Below are 22,819 nucleotides of genomic sequence, written 5' to 3' on the forward strand. Positions count from 1 at the left end.
TATATATATATATATATATATATATATATATATATATATCTCCAAGGCATATACCTATATAGAGCTCTCTAAAAACTTAGGGGCAGGAAATGTTTTCTGTGGACATTTTGAAAACTCACTGATTCAAACATATCACCAGTTCTTTTTTTTTTTTTTTTCATTTTTCTTTTTCCTTTCTTCTTTTATAAGTAGGCTTCACACCCAGCATGGAGCCCAATGTGGGGCTTGAACTCATGACCCCGAGATCAAGACCTGAGCTGAGATCAAGAGTCAGACGTTCAACCAACGGAGCCACCCAGGTGCCCCAAACATATCATCATTTCTGAAATTCAGTTTTTTTCTCTTGGTTGGTTTCAACGTTAAACAATTAAGCAGATTCAAAAGTGCATGCATTTTCACTTCTGCATTTGGGGTCAGAATAAAATAGTATCACTAAGATATTTCCAGTTCGGGGGAGGGGCAGAATGGTTTTCCCTATCACCATTCTTCTTCTCATTGTTGTTAGGATAACCCTTGTGTTGCCCAGCACACTTCTAAAATAGGGCATTCTCTTTAACCAACAATTATGGCTGGAAGAAAGCAATCAAATCTGGAATGGAATCACTTTTTAAAAATAAAAATTTAGTGAATAACATGGCACCCAATCTTCACTAAGTATAATTTAATGTTTTTTAGTATTTATAACAAATATGAATTGCAGAAACACCTTCTCAAAGCTACCATCACGAGTTAAATGATAATTGTGTTTTGGATACGAGCAAGCACCAATTAACAGAGTTCTGGAAATAGAACATCAGACAGTAGAGTGCTCCCCCTTCCCACCCCCCCACCCCCCCACCCCCATTGTACTCCACTCTGCTGGAGTACAGACCTGCCAGCAGGAAATGGAGAAACCCGACACCAGGTAAATTATTCAAGGTGTGCAGGTGACTAGCAGGCTGCCGGACTCAAGCATGAGTTTCCCAGCTCAAAGCAACATTTTCAGAATATCTAATCTATGCTAACTCTGAAAAGAATGGCATTATCTGTCTTTATTCTCCCTATGAAAAACCAGCAACAATAAGTGACTTTACTTTAAATCACACTTGTTAGTGCAGCACAGCAATCCCAGATCACATCACGCCCTGGGCCCCGAACCCGAACCACCCCCCACCCTTCCACCCCCCGCTGAAGGATGGGGAACCACTGCCCCTACTCCATGACCAAAGAAGAAGGCTCCACCAGCTTTTGCTCCAGTGGCACCCTGTTTGCCACAGATTAGATCGGGTTCCACAAAAACGGCAGGCACATAGTCTAGCCCTTACTCTGGGACATCTGAACACAAGTGTTTTACCTCATTTCCATCATTACTTTACCCCCCATTAAAAGTCTGAGATGCAGTTTAAGGATTTCCACTTATAAGTGGCTTATTATTTTTAATTGATTGGAAGAATTACACAGAAGACCCTTTGTTTCAGAACAGCTTGAGGCAAGAGAGGAAAGACTCATTTCCCCAAACAGGCCAATCTGGTCCCCAGGCCTAAGAGTCACAGCCACGTACGTGGGCATGCCCACACTGGACGATTTCTCCTGTTGGACTTCACATGCCCTCCCTGTGTCACAGGACAGCTAGCTCCTCCCCGGCTGCCAGGCCCGTGGTGACCCGTTACCTTATGCCCCTGGTATTCTCAACGGTGGCCAGCCTGGCCTCACACAGCTGCATTTCCAGCTGCCAACAGCTTTATGCTTTTGTGGCTGCCAAGATGCCTGTCCACAGCTGTGACCAATCATTCATTCAGCAAAATGTGCTGAACCATGACTATGTGCTAGGCAGCGGCCCAGATGGTTCCTGGGGTCACCAATCATTTTTGGGTATGAAATTCCTTCTTTACTACTCTCCCCACCCTGTGGGCTTTGGGATCAGAGAGAACTAGGTTGTAATCCGGGCTCCATCCTTCACAAGCTGTGCAATCACGATGAGTTTCTCACCTCCTTGAGCCTCAGCTCCTCTGCATGTAAAGAAGGTAACGTAAATGTGGCCCAATGTAAAATGACGCCATATATAAATTATTCAGCTCAGTGCCTGGAATACAGCATTTAAACCAGGGTGTCTCAGCTGCGGCACTGCTGACATTTTGGAAGGGGTAACTCTTTGTCGTGGGGGCTATCTTGTGCATTGTAAGGGATTGAGCAGCATCCCCGGCCTATACCCACGAGATGCCAGAAGCATCTCCCCCTCATTGTGACCACCAAAAAATGTTTGCAGACATTGCCAAGTGACCTCTGGGGGACAAAAGGTCTCCTAGTTGAGAACCATTATGTGAATACTAAAATAATAATATCTGCTATTACTATCATCAGTTGAGAAATTGCATACTTCAAGCATGCCAATGAAAATGCAACTTCCACTTCAGCCGAGAAAAGCAGGTGGGATCCGGAAAGATTAAAGAGCTGAACCTTACCCTTACAATGATCCGTTCAGAGATGTGGGCAGACAATAGATAGAACTGGTCTTGGTTAGCAGCATACAGTCCAACCACCAACATGAAGTACCTAAGTCAAAAACAGCAGATCAAGGCCAACGCGTAAGGAAACAGAGACATAATTTGTGCGATCAAATGCCACACAACAGTTCATCAATGGTGAATTTATCTCGGCAGGCTTGCACATTTAAAGATTTTCTACTCTGCTTTCAGCTGCCCCTCCTGTGAGAGGAAATAGCAGTGGATTCACTCGGTACTGGTCTGGGTCTACCCTCTGCCCAGTCTGAGGTATTTGCGAGCTGTTCTGCAAGCCCCCCAGCACAGCGCTGATCACAAACAAATGCACAACAGGCAGCCATCTTAGAGGTCCCCTTACCAAGAGCTGCCCAAGCCACCTACCCTATCACAGCAGGGTTTGCCCAACCACACCGGGCCCTTCCCACCCCATCTGCTCTTGGCCCTGTATGCTACATACCCCCACGTCGTGACTTAGTCAAAAACCTGGACCCTTCCCTCCAATTGCTCCCAATGAATTTTCATCAAGGTTATTTTAATAGCTTCTTCATATGTAACACTGACGAGGCATTTTTAACATCAGCTCATTTTTTGAAACCAAAACAAAACTATCCCTATGAGAGTAGCTTTAGTTTTAAGAACCGCATGAGAAAACCTTGCCAACTTCCTCTGCAACACTACAGATTCTCTAATCCTTAGAAAATAGGAGTTGTCCCCTATCTCTAAAGTAAAACAGTCATAGTAATAATTGTTATTTTCATTATAATTATTAGCTATCACCTGAGTCCTCAAAATGTGTCATACACTGGGCTAAGCAGGTTATCTATAGTATTTCATTTAGAGCCCCAAAACAACCCCATTGGAGTAGGATATGAACATTGTCCCCATTTTAGAGAATGGGAAAATGAGTCTCAGAGGGTTAAGTCACATGCTCAAGGTCACCCAGCTAGTAAACAGCGGCTTCAAATTTTAAACTCAATTTTTTCCAACTCCAAAACGTATGTTCTAAAACCAGTGATTCCAAATTTGAGTATGCATCAAAGTCACCTGGAAGATTTGTTAAAATACAAATTATTGGGCCCCACTCCAGAGCTTTCGATTCTGTAGATCTTTGGTGAGAGATCACACTTCTAACAAGCATCCTGGTGACACCATCTCTGACAGTCTGGGGCCACACTATGAGAACCACAGGTGTAAATCATTGATCTGAGTTCCTTTCCTTTTTTAATCAAAAAGAGGCTATAGCAGAACTCCAGGAATCAGGGCTTTACACTAGTGACCAGCACACAGGTTTGAGCAGGGCAGTTGGTCCTCAACCCTTGGACAGCAGTGAGGCATAAGCATGTGGTCATTCTAGAGAATCATGGAGGGAGTCAAGGCACGCAGATTTGAGGTTGGGCAGGAGAGTAGGCACTGTGGGGGATGAGCATGGAAAGACAGTAAGGGTAAATGAGACGTGTTAAGAAACAGGAAGAGTTCAAGAAGGGGGAAGTGGCCAAGGGCAGCCTGGGTGGCAGGCTGGCAGCACCAAGAGGACCAGAGGGGCCTCTGGAGGGCACTGGCCAGTCGGATCGAGTACCCGGCCACCGTGGGGCATACACACGGATGCCAGTACCTCTGGTCAGGATTTGGTTTTCCCTTCTTCCTCATGTTATTTGCTGTAGTTTCACTGAAGTGTAAGCGGCCCAATGTAATTTTGGTGACCTGGTCGGCCAGCAGGTCGATTCTAAAACAAACAGCAGAAATACCGAGAGACTGTGAGAGAACGTAGACTCCTCGATCATATCTAACTCATCCTGAGAGTCTCAGGTATGTTCAGTCCCCCATTCCCATCACACTGCAGAGGACAGTTTATTCCAGTTGCTGATTTTTAATAAACTCTCCACAACATGGCCTGGAAAGGCTGCCAGGGAATAATTCTTGAAAGGTAAGATATGCTCATTCAGCAGAAGCTCGAGCCTGGAGTTTCTGACCCATAAGGGCAGTATGCTCCCCATACCACATATGGGTTCTTTTAACTCCACAATGGGGAGAAAAGACATTTCATTTGTGCCTCTGCCACTGCTGCTAGAACTGCCTCCTGGCAAGCAATTTCTCTAGGTTCCTCGTGAACTCCTTTGTATTCCCTTCACGTATTTGCCCTCTCTGGGCCTGGCCCCTAAGGAAGACCACATCCAGACTGCCCAGGCGGGAGAGGGAGAACCAGATGCACCAGGCGACTTTACTGCTGTGTTTGTACACATGGCTCCCACTGGAGCGTCAGGCCAAGCTCCTGCCTGGTCTCTCCGGGCGGTAGGACCATCTTTGTGCCACCCAGAGTGGGATTGCCTCAGGGTCAGAACACTGGGATATCTCAACTACGTCCCAGGCAAATAGTCGAAAAGCAAATCACACTCCAAGTCATTCCACGGGCTGAATGCTCACTTTGGACTGCCATATTGCTTGGGATAATCCCAGGGCTGTGCGCTTTCTATTTTGGAACCCATTAGGCAATCTATCAACATAGCTTTGAAAAATAAGAAAAAATGAATTGCAAGCACAGCGTAACTTAAAAGAAAGGTCTCATCATAACCTATGTCAAGGAACCCAGGTAGTTAGCAAAGGTGTCAGTAATTAATGGTTATGAAAATAATGACTTAAAAATGAAGCTTTTTACAAGAGTTTGTTTGAAATTACTTCAATGCATTTTACCTATTTTATTTTTGTTGATATGTATGTGTTCATAATATTAACATCTTATTACCAATGTAGTTTCTGCAGTGGGATTCATTTTATTTTTTATTACTTTTTTTTATTCGCATATAGTTGATAAATAATGTTACATTTGTTTCGGGTGTACAACACGGTGATTTGACATCTCTCTACTTGGGCTATGCTCACCACATCTGTAGCTACCACACAATGCTATCACAATAACACTGACTATATTCCTTGTGCTGTATCTTTCATTCCTGGGACTTATTCATTCTATAACTGGAAGTCTGTATCTCCTACTTCCCTTTACCCATTTTGACCATGCCCCAAGCCCTCCCCTCTGGCAACCATCAGTTTGCTCTCTGTATTTATAGGTCTGTTTCTGCTTTCTGTTTGTTTGTTCATTTGTTTTGTTTTTTAGATTCCACATGTAAGAGAAATCACATGGTCGGTGGAATTCATTTTTAATAAACAAAATATATTGGGCAATGGGTCTTTTTACCATAGCATTCACAAAGGAATTCAGAAAAGAAATCTTACTTAACAGGATTGAAAATCTTTTTGCTTCTATCTGCTTGGGATTGTTCAATAGCAATTATTTGACTGGTGGCTTCGACCTGTTTGGAACAACAAAAAATAAATTAGTTACTGACTACATAAACTTATTAATAAAAATGTTCATTAGTAAACAACATTCAAGTGCTTTAAAACTTTTCCAAGGCATCATGATAGGCACTGGGTAGGAGGAACAAGTCACTGAAAAGACATATAAGACAATGGCCCCAACCTTAAGCAGTATGCTATTGGGGAGAAAAGAAACAATTATCTGTAAAACTAAACAATGAAAACACAAGACAACAGAAAACTTCAGGTGAGCGGTGATTATAGTCTGAGCTAGTAGGTGATTAAAACACCAGGAGCAAAACACAGCAGCGAGGCAGCTCAAAGGATGCAAGCATTCATTCGTTCATTGATCCATTCATTCCATAGATACCTGCATTCGTTCATTCATTTATTCATTCATGTAGGAGCCCCTGCTATGCACCAGGCATTGCCCGAGGCATTGAAGATGAGCAGTGGACAAAATTAAGAGAAATCCCAGCCCTTGAAGAGCTTGCATTTGAATAAGAAGAAATAACAATAAACAATAAAAATAAATGAAATACAGAGAATGGTATTTTTTCAGTACTTGTTACAAAATTCTTCTTGCTCTTAATGAAGAGTGGCATGGGGGTAGTGAGATCTGCCCCGTCATATATGGCTTGTGGGTATTAGCATAATAACAATTTTTCTGAAAAGCAATTGGGCAATCTACATCAAGAGTTTTAATAACATTTGTCCTTTGATGTGTAAATTCTTCTGGAATGTATCCTCATGCAAAGACAGGTATACGTGGATGTTTACTGAAGTTTAACTAACAATAAAAAATTGAAAACAAGCAAAACTTATAATAATGCAGGAATATGATACATTTATACAATAGAAACTGTATCATCTTTGTAAATAATACCTTATAGAATCTTTAATATCACATGTTATTTTCATAATATGCTATTAACAATATGAAATGAATTTGAAAAACTTTTTATTAGTGAGAGAGAGAGAGCCAAGGGGAGGGGCGGAGGAGGAGGAGGAGAAGGAGGAGGAGGAGGAGGAGGAGGGGGATGAGGAGGGAGAATCTTAAGCAGGCTGTCCGCCCAGTTAGAATCCCAATGCAGGGCTCAATCCCACGACTCTCGGATCATGATCTGAGTCAAAATAGAGAGTCAGACACTCAACTGACTGGGCCACCCAGGCACCCCGAAATTAATTTTTTTTTTTAAATTTTTTTTTAACGTTTATTTATTTTTGAGACAGAGAGAGACAAAGCATGAACGGGGGAGGGTCAGAGAGGGAGACACAGAATCTGAAACAGGCTCCAGGCTCTGAGCTGTCAGCACAGAGCCTGACGCGGGACTCGAACTCACAGACCGCGAGATCATGACCTGAGCCGAAGTCGGCTGCTTAACTGACTGAGCCACCCAGGCGCCCCCCGAAATTAATTTTAATAAGAGAAAAATTAGACTAACAAGTGGTGGGTCCCAAATATGAATGAATTTTCTTTCTTTATAGTTTTCTTTTGCATTCCAAAATTTTCACAATGGATTCACATTACTTCCATGATCAGAAAAATACATTTCGTTGCTGTTTGTTTGTTTGTTATCTGTATTTACTCTGGGTTTGGTTTGGAGCAAGCAACTCAGTTTGGAGCCAGAGCAGCTGATGTGTTCAGCAGTCAAGCCTCATTTTGGGAGACTCAGTGCTAAGCTCAGGTTAATAATCAGAACAAAATATGCAGATAATGGATGTTTTTCCCCCTGAGAAGCTGGATATGAGGTCACAAGTTAAGAAAGAGTTGTTGACCACTCAGAACTCATCCTACCTGCACTATAAAGTCAACTCTCTCATCCGCTTATCTTGAATGAATTGTGTAACTTTACTCAGTCTCTCCTCTGTTAAACTGGAAAAAAGGGGACATTGACCAAATTAACAGTTCCTTGGTTTTTTAAGTCAGGGACCTATTTGAGAATTTGGTGAAAACTGTGAATCTATTGCATTTGAAAATGCACCAGCATCAAGAAGAATAAAATAATTACATTTAGTCAAAGGAGTGCAAGATTTATATACTGAAAACTATCAAAATGTGGTTTGAAGTGATGCCGTCCCAGGTTCTGAGCCAGTTTCAGACTTCAGAAATTAGCAGCTTCTGCCTCCTATGTCTTGGAACATTTACTCTTAGAACCCATCCGCCATGCTGTGAGGAAGCACAACCTATCCCACAGAGAGGTCTGTGTGAAGAAAAGCCAAGGCCTCCCAGCCACAGTCTCATTTGAGCTCCTGGCCAATGGCCAGTCCAAACTTGACAGACATATAAATGAGCCATCTTGACACTGGATCCAGGCCTAGCTGAGGAGTCTTGAACAGGCATGAACTGCTAGAGCCAACCCCTAACTGGCCTGCACATTCGTGACCCAAATAGATGGCTGTTATTATTTTAGGTTGCTAACTTTGGGGGACAGTTTGTTAGGCAGCAACAGATAACAGGAGCACTTAATAAAAGTTAGCTTAATTAAACCAAGCTAAATAAAAAAACTTACCTTAACCCCAAAAGCTTTCAAGTAAAACATTTCTATTGGCTTTAGGCCCATTTGGGTTTGGACAAATTTTGGACTTCCCCAAACTTGGATATGGATGGTTATCTGAAAATGGTTTTTCTTTTGGCAAACAAAAGCTTCATCTGCTGGTGAAAAATTAAATCCTTTGTCTGTGATAACTCGATAACCTACATCGGGTCTATGGAAAGAGGAATCAAGAAACCAGTTTAACAAACATTATCCACACATTTTCTTTCGCTAACAATATCAATTGTATAAACATTTCAAGAAAATGTAGAAAGTGATTTTTGCTATATTGAATCAATTTGGTGAATTTTTGCTGAGGAAGTGAAAATGCTATTTCAAAACACAGATGGCTTTCTCACAGCATTTTATCTTCTCACAAGGAAGAAGCACAATTCTTGCCAAATGGAAGCACTGTCGCCTTGGCCTGCCTTTTCCCTTTGTGCTTTCCAGAATTCTAATTTGACCCCACCACACAACAGAAAGACGTAGTCCAGAAGTTGAGAAATCACCACATTACTCAGACTTGTGAAATATCTGGGATAAAATTCATCTTTTTGCACCTTAAAAAAAAAAAAAAAGCCTCTAAATGTCATCAGCAACACCACACTCAAATACTCCCTCAGATGAGTGAATCCCTCAGATTCAGCCTGTTGGTGGTCATAAGAAAAAGGCAGACTGGTCAGAATTACTAGGGATAGCTTTAAACCACATTAACCAGAGTCAGTCAGAACACTGATCGAAAACCTGTTTTCACCAGAGTTTAGTCATTTCCTTCTTAGCCTCCTGCTCTGGTAATAGCACTGAAAACCTACTATGCTGGTTACTTTCGCCGGGAACAGAAGTGGTGCGGTGGCTAATCAGACTCTTGTTTTATTTGCCCCATAAAATTATGTTCAATATCAATGCTATGTGTATGACATGTTTAATTAACTACTTCCAATGTTAAGGAAAATAAAACATCCTTAATGAATAGAGAAGAGAAAATAAAAGGTGAAAACTTTTTCGCGAGTTTTTCCCATACATATTGTAGATACGGAACATGATTTCTAATTCATCAAGATTCCTAAATGTGGGGTTTTCCTCAGGTAAGAAGCTCCTTCCCAGGACCACAAGCAGAGGCGAGCAGGACTTAGAGCTCTGCCGGCTCTCTGCGGCTGTGTATGTGGTTCTCTGCTTCCAGGGATCTCAGTTTGGATGGCTGCCAGTATAATGAACAACACTGAATTTCTAAATTTTCCTTTAACTCCAGAGACAGAAAATATGGATGAGTCTCTTGGGAAAAGAGTGTTCCTGTTCTTTGCAAGTTAAGCTCCTTCCCAATGGGTCAAGTCACTGGGCCATTGATCACCTCCAAGTAGCTGACATGTCAAAGGCTCCACAGTCATGCGGCTGCCAGCAGCAAATTCGGGAACAGTCACTGAATGAAGGATTTGATAAAGACCACATGTCTTATGCCATCTGGGAACTTCATATTGACTCAGGTTTCTAGAACTAATCTTCTAATTTGCTCATCTAAAGGCTAGATGAATTGAATCGTATAGATTTTACTGCAGAGGGTAATAAGAACGGTCTTGGTTGAGAAAATAGGAAATACCTTTTTGTAAAATATCTTTTTGTGATCTTCCATGTTTCACTATCAAAAACTCCAAAGAAGGTAAGGTTTGTAGCTCAGATATGAGCATTAGCCTGAAATTTAAAGATTGCTAGAAGCAGAAACTGAATCAACCAACAATTACAATGTTGAAGATTCCTGTGAATCTTAAACACCAATCTCTGGCTATAGAAATTTATTTACCTAAAAATAGTGATTCTGATTTTGGTATCAAAAGATATACATAAAGTTGGGGCGCCTGGGTGGCGCAGTCGGTTAGGCGTCCGACTTCAGCCAGGTCACGATCTCGTGGTCCGTGAGTTCGAGCCCCGCGTCAGGCTCTGGGCTGATGGCTCGGAGCCTGGAGCCTGTTTCCGATTCTGTGTCTCCCTCTCTCTCTGCCCCTCCCCCGTTCATGCTCTGTCTCTCTCTGTCCCAAAAATAAATAAACGTTGAAAAAAAAAATTAAAAAAAAAAAAAGATATACATAAAGTCAACTAAACTGGCTTTTAAAAAGCTCTGTTGACACAAGTTTTAAATATCACTCAGAAAAAAGTTTTTGATAAATTTTCAATCCCCTAACTTTAGTACTTTCAGGAAATCTTAAGGAAACAATATTTTTGTATCAAATTAGACATAATAATCTGAGACAAGTGATATTCTGTCTCAATGATATGAGTAGTGGAATTAAGATGACCTGAATTCTAATGTAGATTAATATTGTCCTTTTCTTGCACTTAAGAAAAGTGAATTATGTCTAAGCATTCAAAATACATCTGCCTCTATACCTTTGAGCTGATACCATCCATGTTCTCCTTTTTTTCCAGATCGGAGTTTAGATTGGCTATTCAAATAAACTTAAAAAAAAAAATCTACTCAAGTGAGAAGAAAGAGAAGTTACCTCAAGAAGTTGAGGTTTCATACCTTGGTATGCATATTTAGGAAAGCCTATGAAATACTCCCCAAAGGATAACTAAATGCGGACTAAGACTCAAAACCAAGACCTATGGACCCTTCCTTTCTTTTTCTAATTGCACTCAGTGGCAAAGACAAAAGTTGTGACAGTTCAATGATACAATTAGAAATTTGCTTCTTTCTGCCTCCCATTCAACATACCAACTCCCAAAGTCTGTTTAAGTCCTTAGAATTTGCTTGAAGGAAAAGATTTCTTCCTTCTAGTTCATCCAACATGAAAGTCCTAGTGATAAGTTTTGCTCTTAAATAAGCTATATTTGAATTTGGAAAATACCGCGAAGGCCCTCATTTGTAGACAAACATTTCTTATTTCATGTTATATGTATTACTTGAAAATCCTATTCTTTATCCATTAACATTGTTTTAGGTTTTTCAAGAAGGCGTTTTTAATCTAAAAAATTCTAGAAGACTTAAGTGGGTAACATATCCTCAGGAATAAAGAGAAGGCTCAGAGGATGTTTAAGAGTAATAATATGTACGTTCACATTTATTTCTTTAAACTATAATGTCACAAGATTAGGATGAAAATTTTTCCGGTTTAAAGATATTTTCTATGTTTTACTTTCAGTCTCTTACTACAAAGCCACCACCAACTGTGACTGCTTCAGTAGATGTTGCCAATGAACTTGACAATACTGATTCACAGCATAAATATTGGGGAAGTAGGGGTGTCACCAGCTAGCAATTTAATGTGGCCCCCTAAAACAGTATTTTATGGAATTTTAAATTAACTGCAGGGTTAAATGTTACTGATTTGGGAAATCTCCATTTTCCAGCATTTAGGTGAACTGGGTATTGATCTCAGAAAGATTCGCTCTCCCTCCATCATTTAGTGGGCAAATTATAATGAGTTAGAATTTTAACTTTGGAGTCCTAACAGCCAGAAATCCACATCTCAACTATTCCCTAGTTGGAACGCAAAACATAAGGAGTAAAGCACGCTTTCTCATTGGCCCATCCTATTCAATCAGGAGTGGCATCAAAGCCCAAATACTTGGATTTAGTCCCAAAGAGTAGCACTGCCTTCCTTCCCTCACTCTCCAGCACAGCACCAGGCATCCCTGGGCCACTTACAGTTTCTCGTAATGACCATTCAACAAACTGTGCCAAGGAACACTTTGATACGGCTGCCACTTCAGAGTAGGAGAACACTGGTCCACAGGCATCATGTTCTGTCCCTCACCGTCGTAGTCTTGCACTTCACTGCTGTGACTCCTATTTGTCACTGCAAAGAAATTGGCATGTTAGATCCTTCCTCCAAGGCTGTTTTTCCTAGATTCACAGACAGCTGCAGGGAGCCAATGAACTGGCCATGGATGAGGTAGAGTGAGCACGTGGGAAGTAACAAGTGTTGGGAGACAGGAGACATGTGGCTAGCCTTGTTTCCTCATCTGCAAAAAGAGCAATTTGGGGTCAGTGATCCCTAAGATGCAATGATACTTGCTGGATATTTTGCCCTCAGTATCTGTCTACCCTACTTCCTGCATAGCCACATTCCAGCCAACGTGGTTCCAGGGAAGCCTACTCCCAGTCAGAGGAGGGTATGGGGACCCAGACCAGATCAGTTAAAACACAACATTCACTACTTGCATCAATAATTCCATCAGGTAGACTCATGGCCCAATCCTATCCAAGCACAGTGCACTTCTGCACTTCAGCAGACAGGGGTTCAAAGATGCCGACTCTTTTCCATGAGCTTTAAACGTATGAGATATAACCCCAAGAGCTGCCGGCACCATTTTGGGAATGTTTAGGAATGAAGCCCCACAGCAGCAGAACACAGAGTTGAGAATGAAGGGCGCCCAGTTTTGATGGCGTGATTTGAGTTCTGGGATCCAATTCTCAACTCTTGAGTTATAGGAGCCAATAAATCCTCCAGTTTTGTTTTTTGGTTTGTTTTTTCCTTAAGGCAGTTTAAGGTATGGGGGTTCTGTCCTATGCTTCTTTGTTTTTGTTAATTGCAACCCATACATTCTACTCTGTTACGGGTCCCTTGTGGCACTAGCTTTCTGAGCTTAGAGGAGCTATTTATTCACTTAGTGTCTTACTTCCCTCAACTGCACAATAGAAATTAAAACAGATGTCTTGCCCATCTTGCAACATCAAGCAGAGAGAATATCATAGTACAAGTGCACTCAGAAGCTAATGCCAAGATAAAGTAACAAAATACCGTATGTAGTATTGACTATATGAAATTGCCACTTTTGTGTGTTAAAATAACAGCAATTTCACATACCCGAGCTACTATTTTTGCATAATCCTTGTGAATTGTTTGTCTTAATTTGAGTATGCTTCCAGACCGTGTGGTTCAACCTCGGATACTTTTTATGTAAATTCTATTGGTACGTTTTCTGTTTTTCTTTTAACTCCCCTACTATCACTCATGCCTGACATCAGGAGTGAAAGGGAAATAGTGGGCGTTCATAAGATCAGGTGCAGGCTGTAAGCAACAACAGAGAAACACAACATGGGCTCCTGGGGAGCATGCACTTAGCCCAGAGCTTAGAAAATGCAGGGTTTTCTTTCACTCACCTACCTACCTTTCTTTCTTTATACTTGCACTGCAGACTTGCTCACATAAATAAACAACACACTGCTTCAGGTTGTCTTTGATCTCAAATGTCATACAAAACGTGTTTTCTTGGGGTGTCCCTATCAACACGTCACCTAAGCAAAACATTCTTTTTTTTTTTTTTCCAGTTTTTGTGACCAACCATTTTGAAAAGATTTCTCAGAATCATGAAAACCTTCCCCCCGCCCCCGACCCCTGCCACCTCGGCTAAGACTACAGGGGGTCAGCAATGCAAGGACCTCCTCATGCCATCACTCCTCCAAAAGTTACCAGACCTAAAAACTTTTTAAAACAAACGGACAAAAACCTTCCACGGTTCTCCTGCTTATACCAAATTCAGAGAAGAGGAGAAATCAGTTCTTCCTTCTTTCCTTCCTCTGTCCTACAAGGGACAGAGGGTAAAGGAAGTTCAGGAGCTTGGAGTCTGAAATCAGATGGGCCTGGGCTTGAGGCACAACTGTACATTTCATAGCTGTACAATCTAGGAAAATGGGTTCAGCTCTCTGGGCTTCGGTTTCTTCATCTACAAAATGGAGGCAACAGTATGAAACCTCCCGGGCTCACTGTGTTATGAGATTCACTCATAACGTAATGAGTTATGAGTGTAGGTGCTGAGCACAGGGCCTGTCGCTAGCAAGGATGTAAACTATGGCGCTTTTGGTGAATGTTAGTGGCACTGTCGTCACCACCTGCACTTGTTTTGGCTCAGATGACTCAGTTATTCCCAAGAAGCCTTGAGGAATACTTCATTCTTGGCCTCTGTGGTAATTCTATCCGACGTGAAATAACTAACACCGAGTGCGTGAGTGAATATCAGCTAATGTGGGCCCTTTCCCACTCAGGCATGGTGGCCAGGTCAAGGATAACAGCAGTTCCTGCCTTTTCCCATTATAGCAGCAAAGCTAAGGGGCAGCCACTCTAACAACACCAACACAGTCATGGCTTCCCTGGGAGCTGGCCATCCGCTGGTGACATCCAGGGGACCCCAGGCCCACACTGAAATGCCAGGCACAAGCCTGAGCCCAATACTGGGACTTACTATTATTCACACTAATAATAATGTCTACTACTCCTGTGTCCTGTCTGTACCAAGACACTTGACATAGTTTCTCACCCAGTCTTCAAAGTAAGAACGCCTTTTCTTCAATAACCTTTCTTCATTGAAGTCTAATATACATAAAGAAGAATACACAGACCATTAGTACACAATTTGATACTTTCTAATAAAGTGAATTATACCGGGTAACTATCAGTAGGCCCGGAAATAGGACACGTCCAGGACTCTAGAAGACACCTTCATGCCCCCTTGCAGTTACTACTTTCCCCTACCCAAGACAAATCACTAGTCCGATACCTAATACCATAGAGGAGTTCATAGAAATGGAATAATATGGTACGTATTCCTGCGTGTTGGCTTCTTTTGCCCAATATCATGTTTATGAGATTCACTCATACACATATTGTTGCAAATGGCAGGCGTTTTGTTTATTCCCATGCCTGTAGAGTAAGTACTCCCCTGTATGACTATACCACAATTTATCCTGCCCTTGACAGCCATTTGGGTTATTTTCAGTTTGTGGTTATTATAAGTAATGCCGCTGTGGGTATTTTTTTGTGAATGTCTTTTCGTGGGCATATGTACACATTCCTGTTAGACACAGTCCTGGCAGTGGAATTACTGGGTCACAGGATATGGTTTAGTAGGTGCGGCCAAACTGAAGTAAGGATTCCTAATCTCATTTAACAAATGCAGAAAATGGGGTTCAAAGACCTGAAATAACTTGCCCAGAGTCACAGCTGGTAAGTGGAAGAGACAGGATTCAAACCACCCTCTTCTTTTCATGCTACAGCGAGGATTTCTCAAGAAAATGTAGCAGAAGAGAAATAGAAGTGTGAAGGCAGCAAACTGCCCAAGTCCCAACCCTTTTGGAAAAACTCATATTTGCATTTTAATGCCTTTCAAAATATTCTTTTCTACATTACTTAAAAAAAAATCTTAGAAATGGGTGAAATAGAAATTATGATTCTCATTTGGCAATCAAGAAAAGTCAGGCTCAGAAAGTCCCCAACTGCTGAGGAGACGAGACAGATACTTTTTCTGACTCTACAGTGTGAATTCAGCCAGTGCACCTCTCACTGGGAGCCAAAGGCCATAACTCTGGGGCTCAAAAGTCCTTTTGTATTTGAGGTCCAAACTACGTGAGTCAATGAATCCTCTCATAGTTGGGGTTCAGATCAGATGGAAGCAGAACCCCCTCATATTTGGGGTCTAGGCCATGTGAGGCTGGAACCAGCTAGCAAGAGCCTATCCCCCAGCTGCTTTCTCTCTAAGCAACATTTCACATCTGCCCACAGCAAACCAGTGAGTCTACACCGTGAGCCCTATAAATGGGGATCTTGGAACCCCTTGGGCAAAATAAACCGCTCAGGAGACGGTCACTAGAAAAGCTTTACTGATTGATTTAGAACATCTCTTCCCATCAAAATTCCTGCCTAATAAGACTTGCATAAGCTCCCTCTTCCTCTGCCCTTGTACCATTTCCCCAGGAACTTTGTAAGCACCCTCGGCCTCTGCCACATCAACTATGAGTTCTCTACTAGAAAACTTCTGCTAAAAAAAATAAGCTGTAAGGAAAACATGGCATTTGGATTTTTGTCTTTTTTTTTTTCCAGCCCTGGGCACCTGTTCATTTACATTCTGGCCCAGTTGTCTGGGGCCAATTACCTTTAGTCAGCTTTTCAGTGACCTTTGTTGGAATAGGACTTAAACACGGGATTCAAGATTTCCTATCTGTTGAGACATTTCAGTTACTCTTCTATGATTTTCTCTGGAGATGGTGAAAAATCAATGGCCTCTCCAGAGACAGGCAGCAGAAAATCATCACAGGATGGGGCTTAACTCTGAGACAGCCAGGATGATTTGAGCAGCAATCTGGTTTGATGAGGAAACGCTGGGGAGGTTTGGGTGGCTTGCCCAGTCCTCTCAGTGAGCTGGTGCATCTGTGGAAGTGAACAGATGGTTCCCTCGTCTCGCTAGAAATTCACTCAGCCTTTTATGTTTGAGGATCACAAAGGGGTTGCAGGCTAGATGCAAGAACTCTTGAAGAAATTAGAGTAAGCTTTGCACAGGAAGGTGGATGGTGAACTCTATATTATCCAGAAAGGAGACTTTAGCCTTTTGTGTCTCAAGCGTTGAATAAGAAAAACCAAGCACCCTGCTGGCCAGGGTGGATCCATGTGAAAGAAAAGGCAGTGACAGGTTTGGTTCATGCAAGGGGCCAATACCCAGCACAGTTCTGCCACAGCACTCCCAGGGAATGGCCCCTTGTGGGCCTTGGCTGAAGGACCCTCTAGCCCATGCTGGAGCGGCGGCCAGCCATCCCTGAAAGCACCAGCAGGCTCCATGGGTACAGAGGACCAGCACTTGTCATAAGGCTGTGAAAGACAAAGGCAGCAACTCAAGCAGGTGAGGAAGCCACCACATCACCTTTCAGGGCAGTATAAACTTCTGGAATTGGGGGACAATAGTGGGAGGGAGAGCTGGAAGACAGAAATCTTGACCTTCCCGTCAAGCTGTTGCATGTGGGAATAAAAGAGATGTACCCTGAATCCGGGGTTCTATTCACATTGCCTACATCTGATTATTTACAGGGGCTAACAGAATTGGTATGGAGCATTTTCCTTTCACCCGATAAGTGCCATAGCATCTCTTCTGAAAGCTCAAGCCTTCAGACTCCAAATCCCCAATTTGTTCATAACTTGAAAAGGTCTCTAAGCTTGAAACACGATGTGTCACATATTGTAGAAGGCAAAAAATAAGGTAGTCTCACCACTTGGGCATCATGAGTCTGCTGAAAGACTTCGCAAATGATCTTACAAAATTTCAAAGACCTACTTGGGAGCCGCTAACCTGAAGCAGATGCTAGAGGAGCTCAGCTCTCTACCTTCCTGCCCCACTGGAGAAATCTTCCCAGGTCTGCTTCTCAGAGTACCCTCCACGAGCAGGCAACACTGAAAGCCTGTTCGGACGGCAGAATCTCAGACCCCACCTCAAGCCTACTGAATCAGAACCTTGCCCCTAAAATTGAAAGGACCGGCATTTCATCTCCACCAAAGAGAGAGACAATGGCACCTCTTCCTAGGAGAGAAGGACCTACATGACCCCACCGAAGACTGCACGAAACTGTATGTCAAAAGGAAAGAAAGAAACTCCTATCCTTGCCCTTCTATGAGAGAGAAAATCATTCTGTAGAGCTACTGCAAGACTGGTCAAAATCCCCATCTTAATGGCGAAAGCAGAGATGGGCCCCGGGTTGGCTCACTTGGTCTGGAGCGGTGGGCCCACACTTGATGGTCCCCAGAGTCCTCCAGCGCCTGTGTGCACTTCCTCTTCTTGGTTGGTGGCAACAAGGCTCTAAAATCAAGAACCCAAAATGCAGGTTAGGAGTTTGTGCTCTCCATGTTACGTTAAATCAGATTCAATTTCCCAGGTGTCTTCTCTCAGACTTCTTAAGACTAATTCCAGTTAGCTAAGATTCCTTGAGCCCTACTGGTGTGCAACACTAGGTTGTGCATGAGTGGAAAGAGCAAGCTTCTGTTCCAGAAACCCGCGAGTCTGAAACTTAGTTTTCCAATATCCAATGGATGGGAGACTCACCTACCTGAAAAATAAACTGCCAATGTTTCCAAAGGCAGAGAAGATATTGAGACAGAGAAGTTAAAATACAGTATATGAACTTATATATAAATACAGTATAGACAAGATAGTGTTATAGTATACTTATAAATGTAAGTATATAAAATATGTATCCATTTTACACCTGACATTTTTTTTCACATGGAACTTCACCACAATTTTTGATGACCTCTACTCTCCTTGCCATTCTGTAGATTCAGAAGAAAGAATAAAAGAAAAAAAGGAGAAGAAGGAAAAGAAAGAAAATTAAAACGCATATTAGTTCATGCTTAATATTTACTGAGGACTCTATGTGTTAATTCACAAATTACTTGCGTATTCTAGCTGAGACTACAAATGTAAATAGTGCTTTCTCCATCACTCAGAATGTCTCTCTCTATTTCTGACATTTTCACTTTCCATCGAACGAGGACTTTGGGTTTAGCGGGTTTTTAGTTATAAGACGGCCTAAAGCCAAGAGCGCTGGGGCCTTGCCGTGTCTGATATATGTCTCAACACCGCCATCTCCTGGAGAGAGAACGCCACTGTTCATTCTTTACCGGCACTGCGGGGGGTGCTGGCTGCTCTGAGGTCTTTCATAACTAAATATCTTGCCCTTTACCCAGGGCTGTGGCACAGAGGCTGCTGATGGTAAGAACGGCTTATCCCCGGACGGCAGGACACGCAATGGTCCGGGGGGGTCGTAAGATGACCGGAGCCTGGATAGCAGTTGTGGACGCCGCTGTGGGGGCGGGCAGAGGTGCTCATTTCACGCGAGCTCTGCGGCAGCTGTGCAGGCAGCGAGTCAGGTGCAGCCGCGGAGTGGAGAAAAGTAGCTGGAGTCCTCCCGGCTGCAGGTCTCACCGCTGGGCAGCATGCACCTGGGGGAACACACAGGTGAGAAGAGCTCTCTTTCTGACCACCCAGAGTCCAAGAAGAGGGACGCTGCAAGGCGTGCGCGAGGCAGATGGCACTCACCTTTGATCTGCGGAGGAGAACAGGAGTCTGACGCAGAATAAGGGGGAGTATCCGGAAGCTGCCCTTGCCTGAGGATTAGAGACATGCATTGCTTTTTGTTGTAACCTGTGCGGTCATTATACCCTGGCCACAAATGGGAGGCACCGCTGGGTACAACACACAGTGCACCATGGGGACCAAAGCCCACCAGGACACGCCTGGTGTCATGTGTTAAGTAAATGGGCTTTGAGTCAGACAGACCTGGGTTTGGGCCCCAGCTCTTCCACTTCCTAGCTGTGTGTTCGTGAACACACAGTTCACCTTAGTCCCCGTTTCCTCACCTACCATGTGGAAATAATCATCATGCCTTCCTCATAACACTGTTGAGAATTAAATGAGATACTATGTGTAAAACCCATAACATAATTACCCCCAAATGTAGTGCATGCTCAATACAGTTTAATTAACCGTATTGTTGGCTTCTTAACGTTCTTGAAGCTCTTATACCAGAGAGAAGGTTGAGCACACCGTTTAGGCTAAAGCGTTGTGAAATGTCACCACTAAAGCAATGGTTTTCCATCTGTGCTCTGGGAAATCCCAAAGAGATTGGAATGAGCTCAGTGATTTTACAAAAGAAAAAATTTAAATGCCTGGGGGAAAAAATCATAACTTTTTGTTTTATAGATTGAGGTGCAAGTAAAATTTCATTTAAGAAAAAAATGAGTACCACCACTAAAAAAGTGTGAAATCTTCTGTTCCAAAAAACCTACAAGTCCCTTATGGCTCAGAAACTCCATGATTCTAAGTCATTCATAAGCACTACCACCCTCTACTTGATTCTCCTGCTGGAAGAGTAAGCTATCGTGTTTTTCTTGGTTGATTAAGATTTCAACCTCGTACAATGAAAAGTCTGCTTTTATTATTTATTAGAAAAGTTAGATTTTCGGGGCACCTGAGTGGCTCGGTTGGTTAAGCGTCTGACTCTTATTTTCAGCTGAAGTCATGATCTCACGGTTTCTAAGATTGAGCCCCACATTGGGCTCTACACTGACAGCACACAGCCTGCTTGGGATTCTCTCTCTGCCCCCGCCCCTGATTGCATGCTGTCTCTCTCTCGCGCAAAATAAATAAACATTAAAAAAAAGAAAAGTTAGGCTTTCTCCTCAAATTAGTCTTTTATAATTTATTCGCTCTTTATGAGTAACAGAAAACCTTCCTCCAAAAACACCACCTTCCTCCAAAAATGCCACCAAAAATGAAAGTAAAGGAATAAAGAGGCATAAACACAAAAGGACATAGAGTACCTGTGCAGAGAGAGTGTACAACAAGACTATATTTTAATAACATTGTGGCACACTGAAGTAGGATGGATGGTAACTTGAATTAGTAGAATGGAAAAGGCAAAAACAAGACTGCCTGGGGATGGCAGAAGGGACATAGGAGCCAACAAGAAGTTATCCAATTTTAATACAACTTCAGAAAAGCCCAAGACATTGGAGTCACCAGGAACCTCTGAGTTCAGGCTGAAGGTGGAGCTGAAAACAAAAGAATTGATTGAAACCTTGACTAAAGAATGGTTGGATCCTAAGAGTAGCTTTCCCAGCCTGTACAGCCAGACAACTACCTCCATCACTGCAACGCAAGTTGGAAAGTTTTACTCTCTGAAGAAACGGATCCAGGGAGATTGCAAAACTACTGAGCTAAAAATGGAAGGATTCATTAAAAGTCTAAATACCAAACCCTGAGAGCCTTCTTCAACTTGACTTTGTAGGCATCCGAGCAGATTTCCTACCGTAGGAAATTGAAAGATTGTTCCCCAGAAAAGTTGAATGACCTCAAGGGAAAAAAGGATATTTTGAAGTTACCCCCCCCCAAACATAGCCAATCCCCGCTTGATCACTCTATGATGAAACGCATCCTTTGAAAATAACGGTTTGCAAACAGAACGTCTTACACAGGAACAAAAGATGAAGGACTAGACATTTCCAGAAACCTTTAACATTAAAAACAAAGAACAAGCAAATAGATAAAGAAGGGATGCAAAAAAAAAAAAAAAATCCACAAAAAGCTCTTCTGCTTCTCATATGACTGGTAAGCTCCTACCAGACCTGACCCTTCCATAAATAAAAACTGTGAACTCTGAAAAATTTAAAACAACAACAACAACACAAAACAAAACAAAACAAAACAAAAAACAACCTGCCTGAAAACACTGGAAAGTGGTCAAAAGCAAGAAGATTCTGGAGGGACACTGAAACTTGGATGAAGGAAATAGCATAAGGTACATCACTTATTTACAGCTTTTAGCCTCAGGCCCAGTTGACGGCAGACTCACAGAACAGCTAAAACTCTGATAGAAACACACAAACTTTCTGACCTAAAGAACCAGAGAACAGAGTTGGGGGCAAACAGCTGCTTAAAGTGAAAGGGAAATCTTGGGGAAAAGAGATTCAGAGAGGAGAAACCCTAGACTCTGTATAAAAACTCTGGCCAAATGTCTGGCTGACTCCTGAGCCATCAATGTATGGGGCTGACTATACACAGTCCAACCAAAAACAAAACAAAACAAGACCAAAAATAAAATAAAATAAAATAACTGAACAAATATTTGAGCTGCTGCACAGGAGACAGAGTTTATATTTGAGTTTAAAGAAAGTAACCACTTGGAGAGCAAAAGTATATATACTTTTTAGAGGAATATAAAAAGAAAAAAAAAACAAACCAGACATTCACAATTTCCAGAATACAATTAAGAATTACTCAACAAACAAAGAACCAGGAAAATATGGCCTAGCCTTGAGGAAAAGAACAATTATAAGACACCAACCCAGAGATGATTCAGATATTGGATTAGCACACAAATCCAGATTTTAGTAGCAGCAATTATAAAAACTGCTGTTACAACTAAGCCTAATGGAGGAGAGGATAATGTGTTTGTAAAGAATAAAAAAATACAAAATCTTAGCCAATAAATAGAAACTAAAAAAGAACTAAATGGAAATTCTAGAATTGAAAAAATTTAGAAATGAAAATAAAAATAGAAAATGAAAAAATCCCTAGGTGGTGTAGCAGAATAACTTGAAGAAAATCAACAGGGATGATCCAACCTAAAGAACAGAGAGGGAGAAATGAATTTAAAAAGAGGGAGAGAAAAAGATTCATGAACCATGGAGAGGACATAACAGAAAAATAATTAAAGATATAGTGACCAAAACCTTCCCAAATTTTGCAAAGGACATAAATTTATAGGTTCAAGAAGATCGACAAATCCTAAGCAAGATATAGAGAAAACCACACATAGGTCATCAGAGTCAAATCAGTGTAAAGCAAAAATAAAGAGAAACTTTCAAAAGTAACCAGAAAGCGTCCGACTTCAGCCAGGTCACGATCTCGCGGTCCGTGAGTTCGAGCCCCGCGTCAGGCTCTGGGCTGATGGCTCAGAGCCTGGAGCCTGTTTCCGATTCTGTGTCTTCCTCTCTGCCCCTCCCCCGTTCATGCTCTGTCTCTCTCTGTCCCAAAAATAAATAAACATTGAAAAAAAAAATTCAAAAGTAACCAGAAAAAAACATATTACATGTAGAGTAACAGTGATTCAAATAACCAATGACTTCTCATCAAAATCTCCAGAGGCAAGAACACAGTACAACAGTATCTTTAAAGTGCTGGAGAAAATCAAAACTGACAATCTAGAATTTCAAATATGATGAAAATATCCTT

The 22,819-nt window shown here is 42.0% G+C and overlaps 1 protein-coding gene across 1 annotated transcript in view; it reads right to left on the minus strand.

The window, feature by feature from the left end:
• MYRFL (myelin regulatory factor like) overlaps positions 1-22,819 on the minus strand; it is a 134,471-nt gene that overhangs the window by 59,151 nt on the left and 52,501 nt on the right. The window contains exons 2-8 of the mRNA XM_040490426.1: positions 18,768-19,191; positions 17,793-17,884; positions 11,973-12,123; positions 8,309-8,504; positions 5,712-5,788; positions 4,093-4,203; positions 2,442-2,532 (exon numbers count right to left, since the gene is read on the minus strand). Of these exons, the coding sequence (XP_040346360.1) occupies positions 2,442-2,532; positions 4,093-4,203; positions 5,712-5,788; positions 8,309-8,504; positions 11,973-12,123; positions 17,793-17,884; positions 18,768-19,191 (1,142 nt within the window). The remainder of the gene's footprint in view (positions 1-2,441; positions 2,533-4,092; positions 4,204-5,711; positions 5,789-8,308; positions 8,505-11,972; positions 12,124-17,792; positions 17,885-18,767; positions 19,192-22,819) is intronic.

The sequence above is a fragment of the Herpailurus yagouaroundi genome, unplaced genomic scaffold (genome assembly GCF_014898765.1).
Source record: "Herpailurus yagouaroundi ecotype Mexico unplaced genomic scaffold, PumYag 182, whole genome shotgun sequence".
Lineage (NCBI taxonomy): Eukaryota > Metazoa > Chordata > Mammalia > Carnivora > Felidae > Herpailurus > Herpailurus yagouaroundi.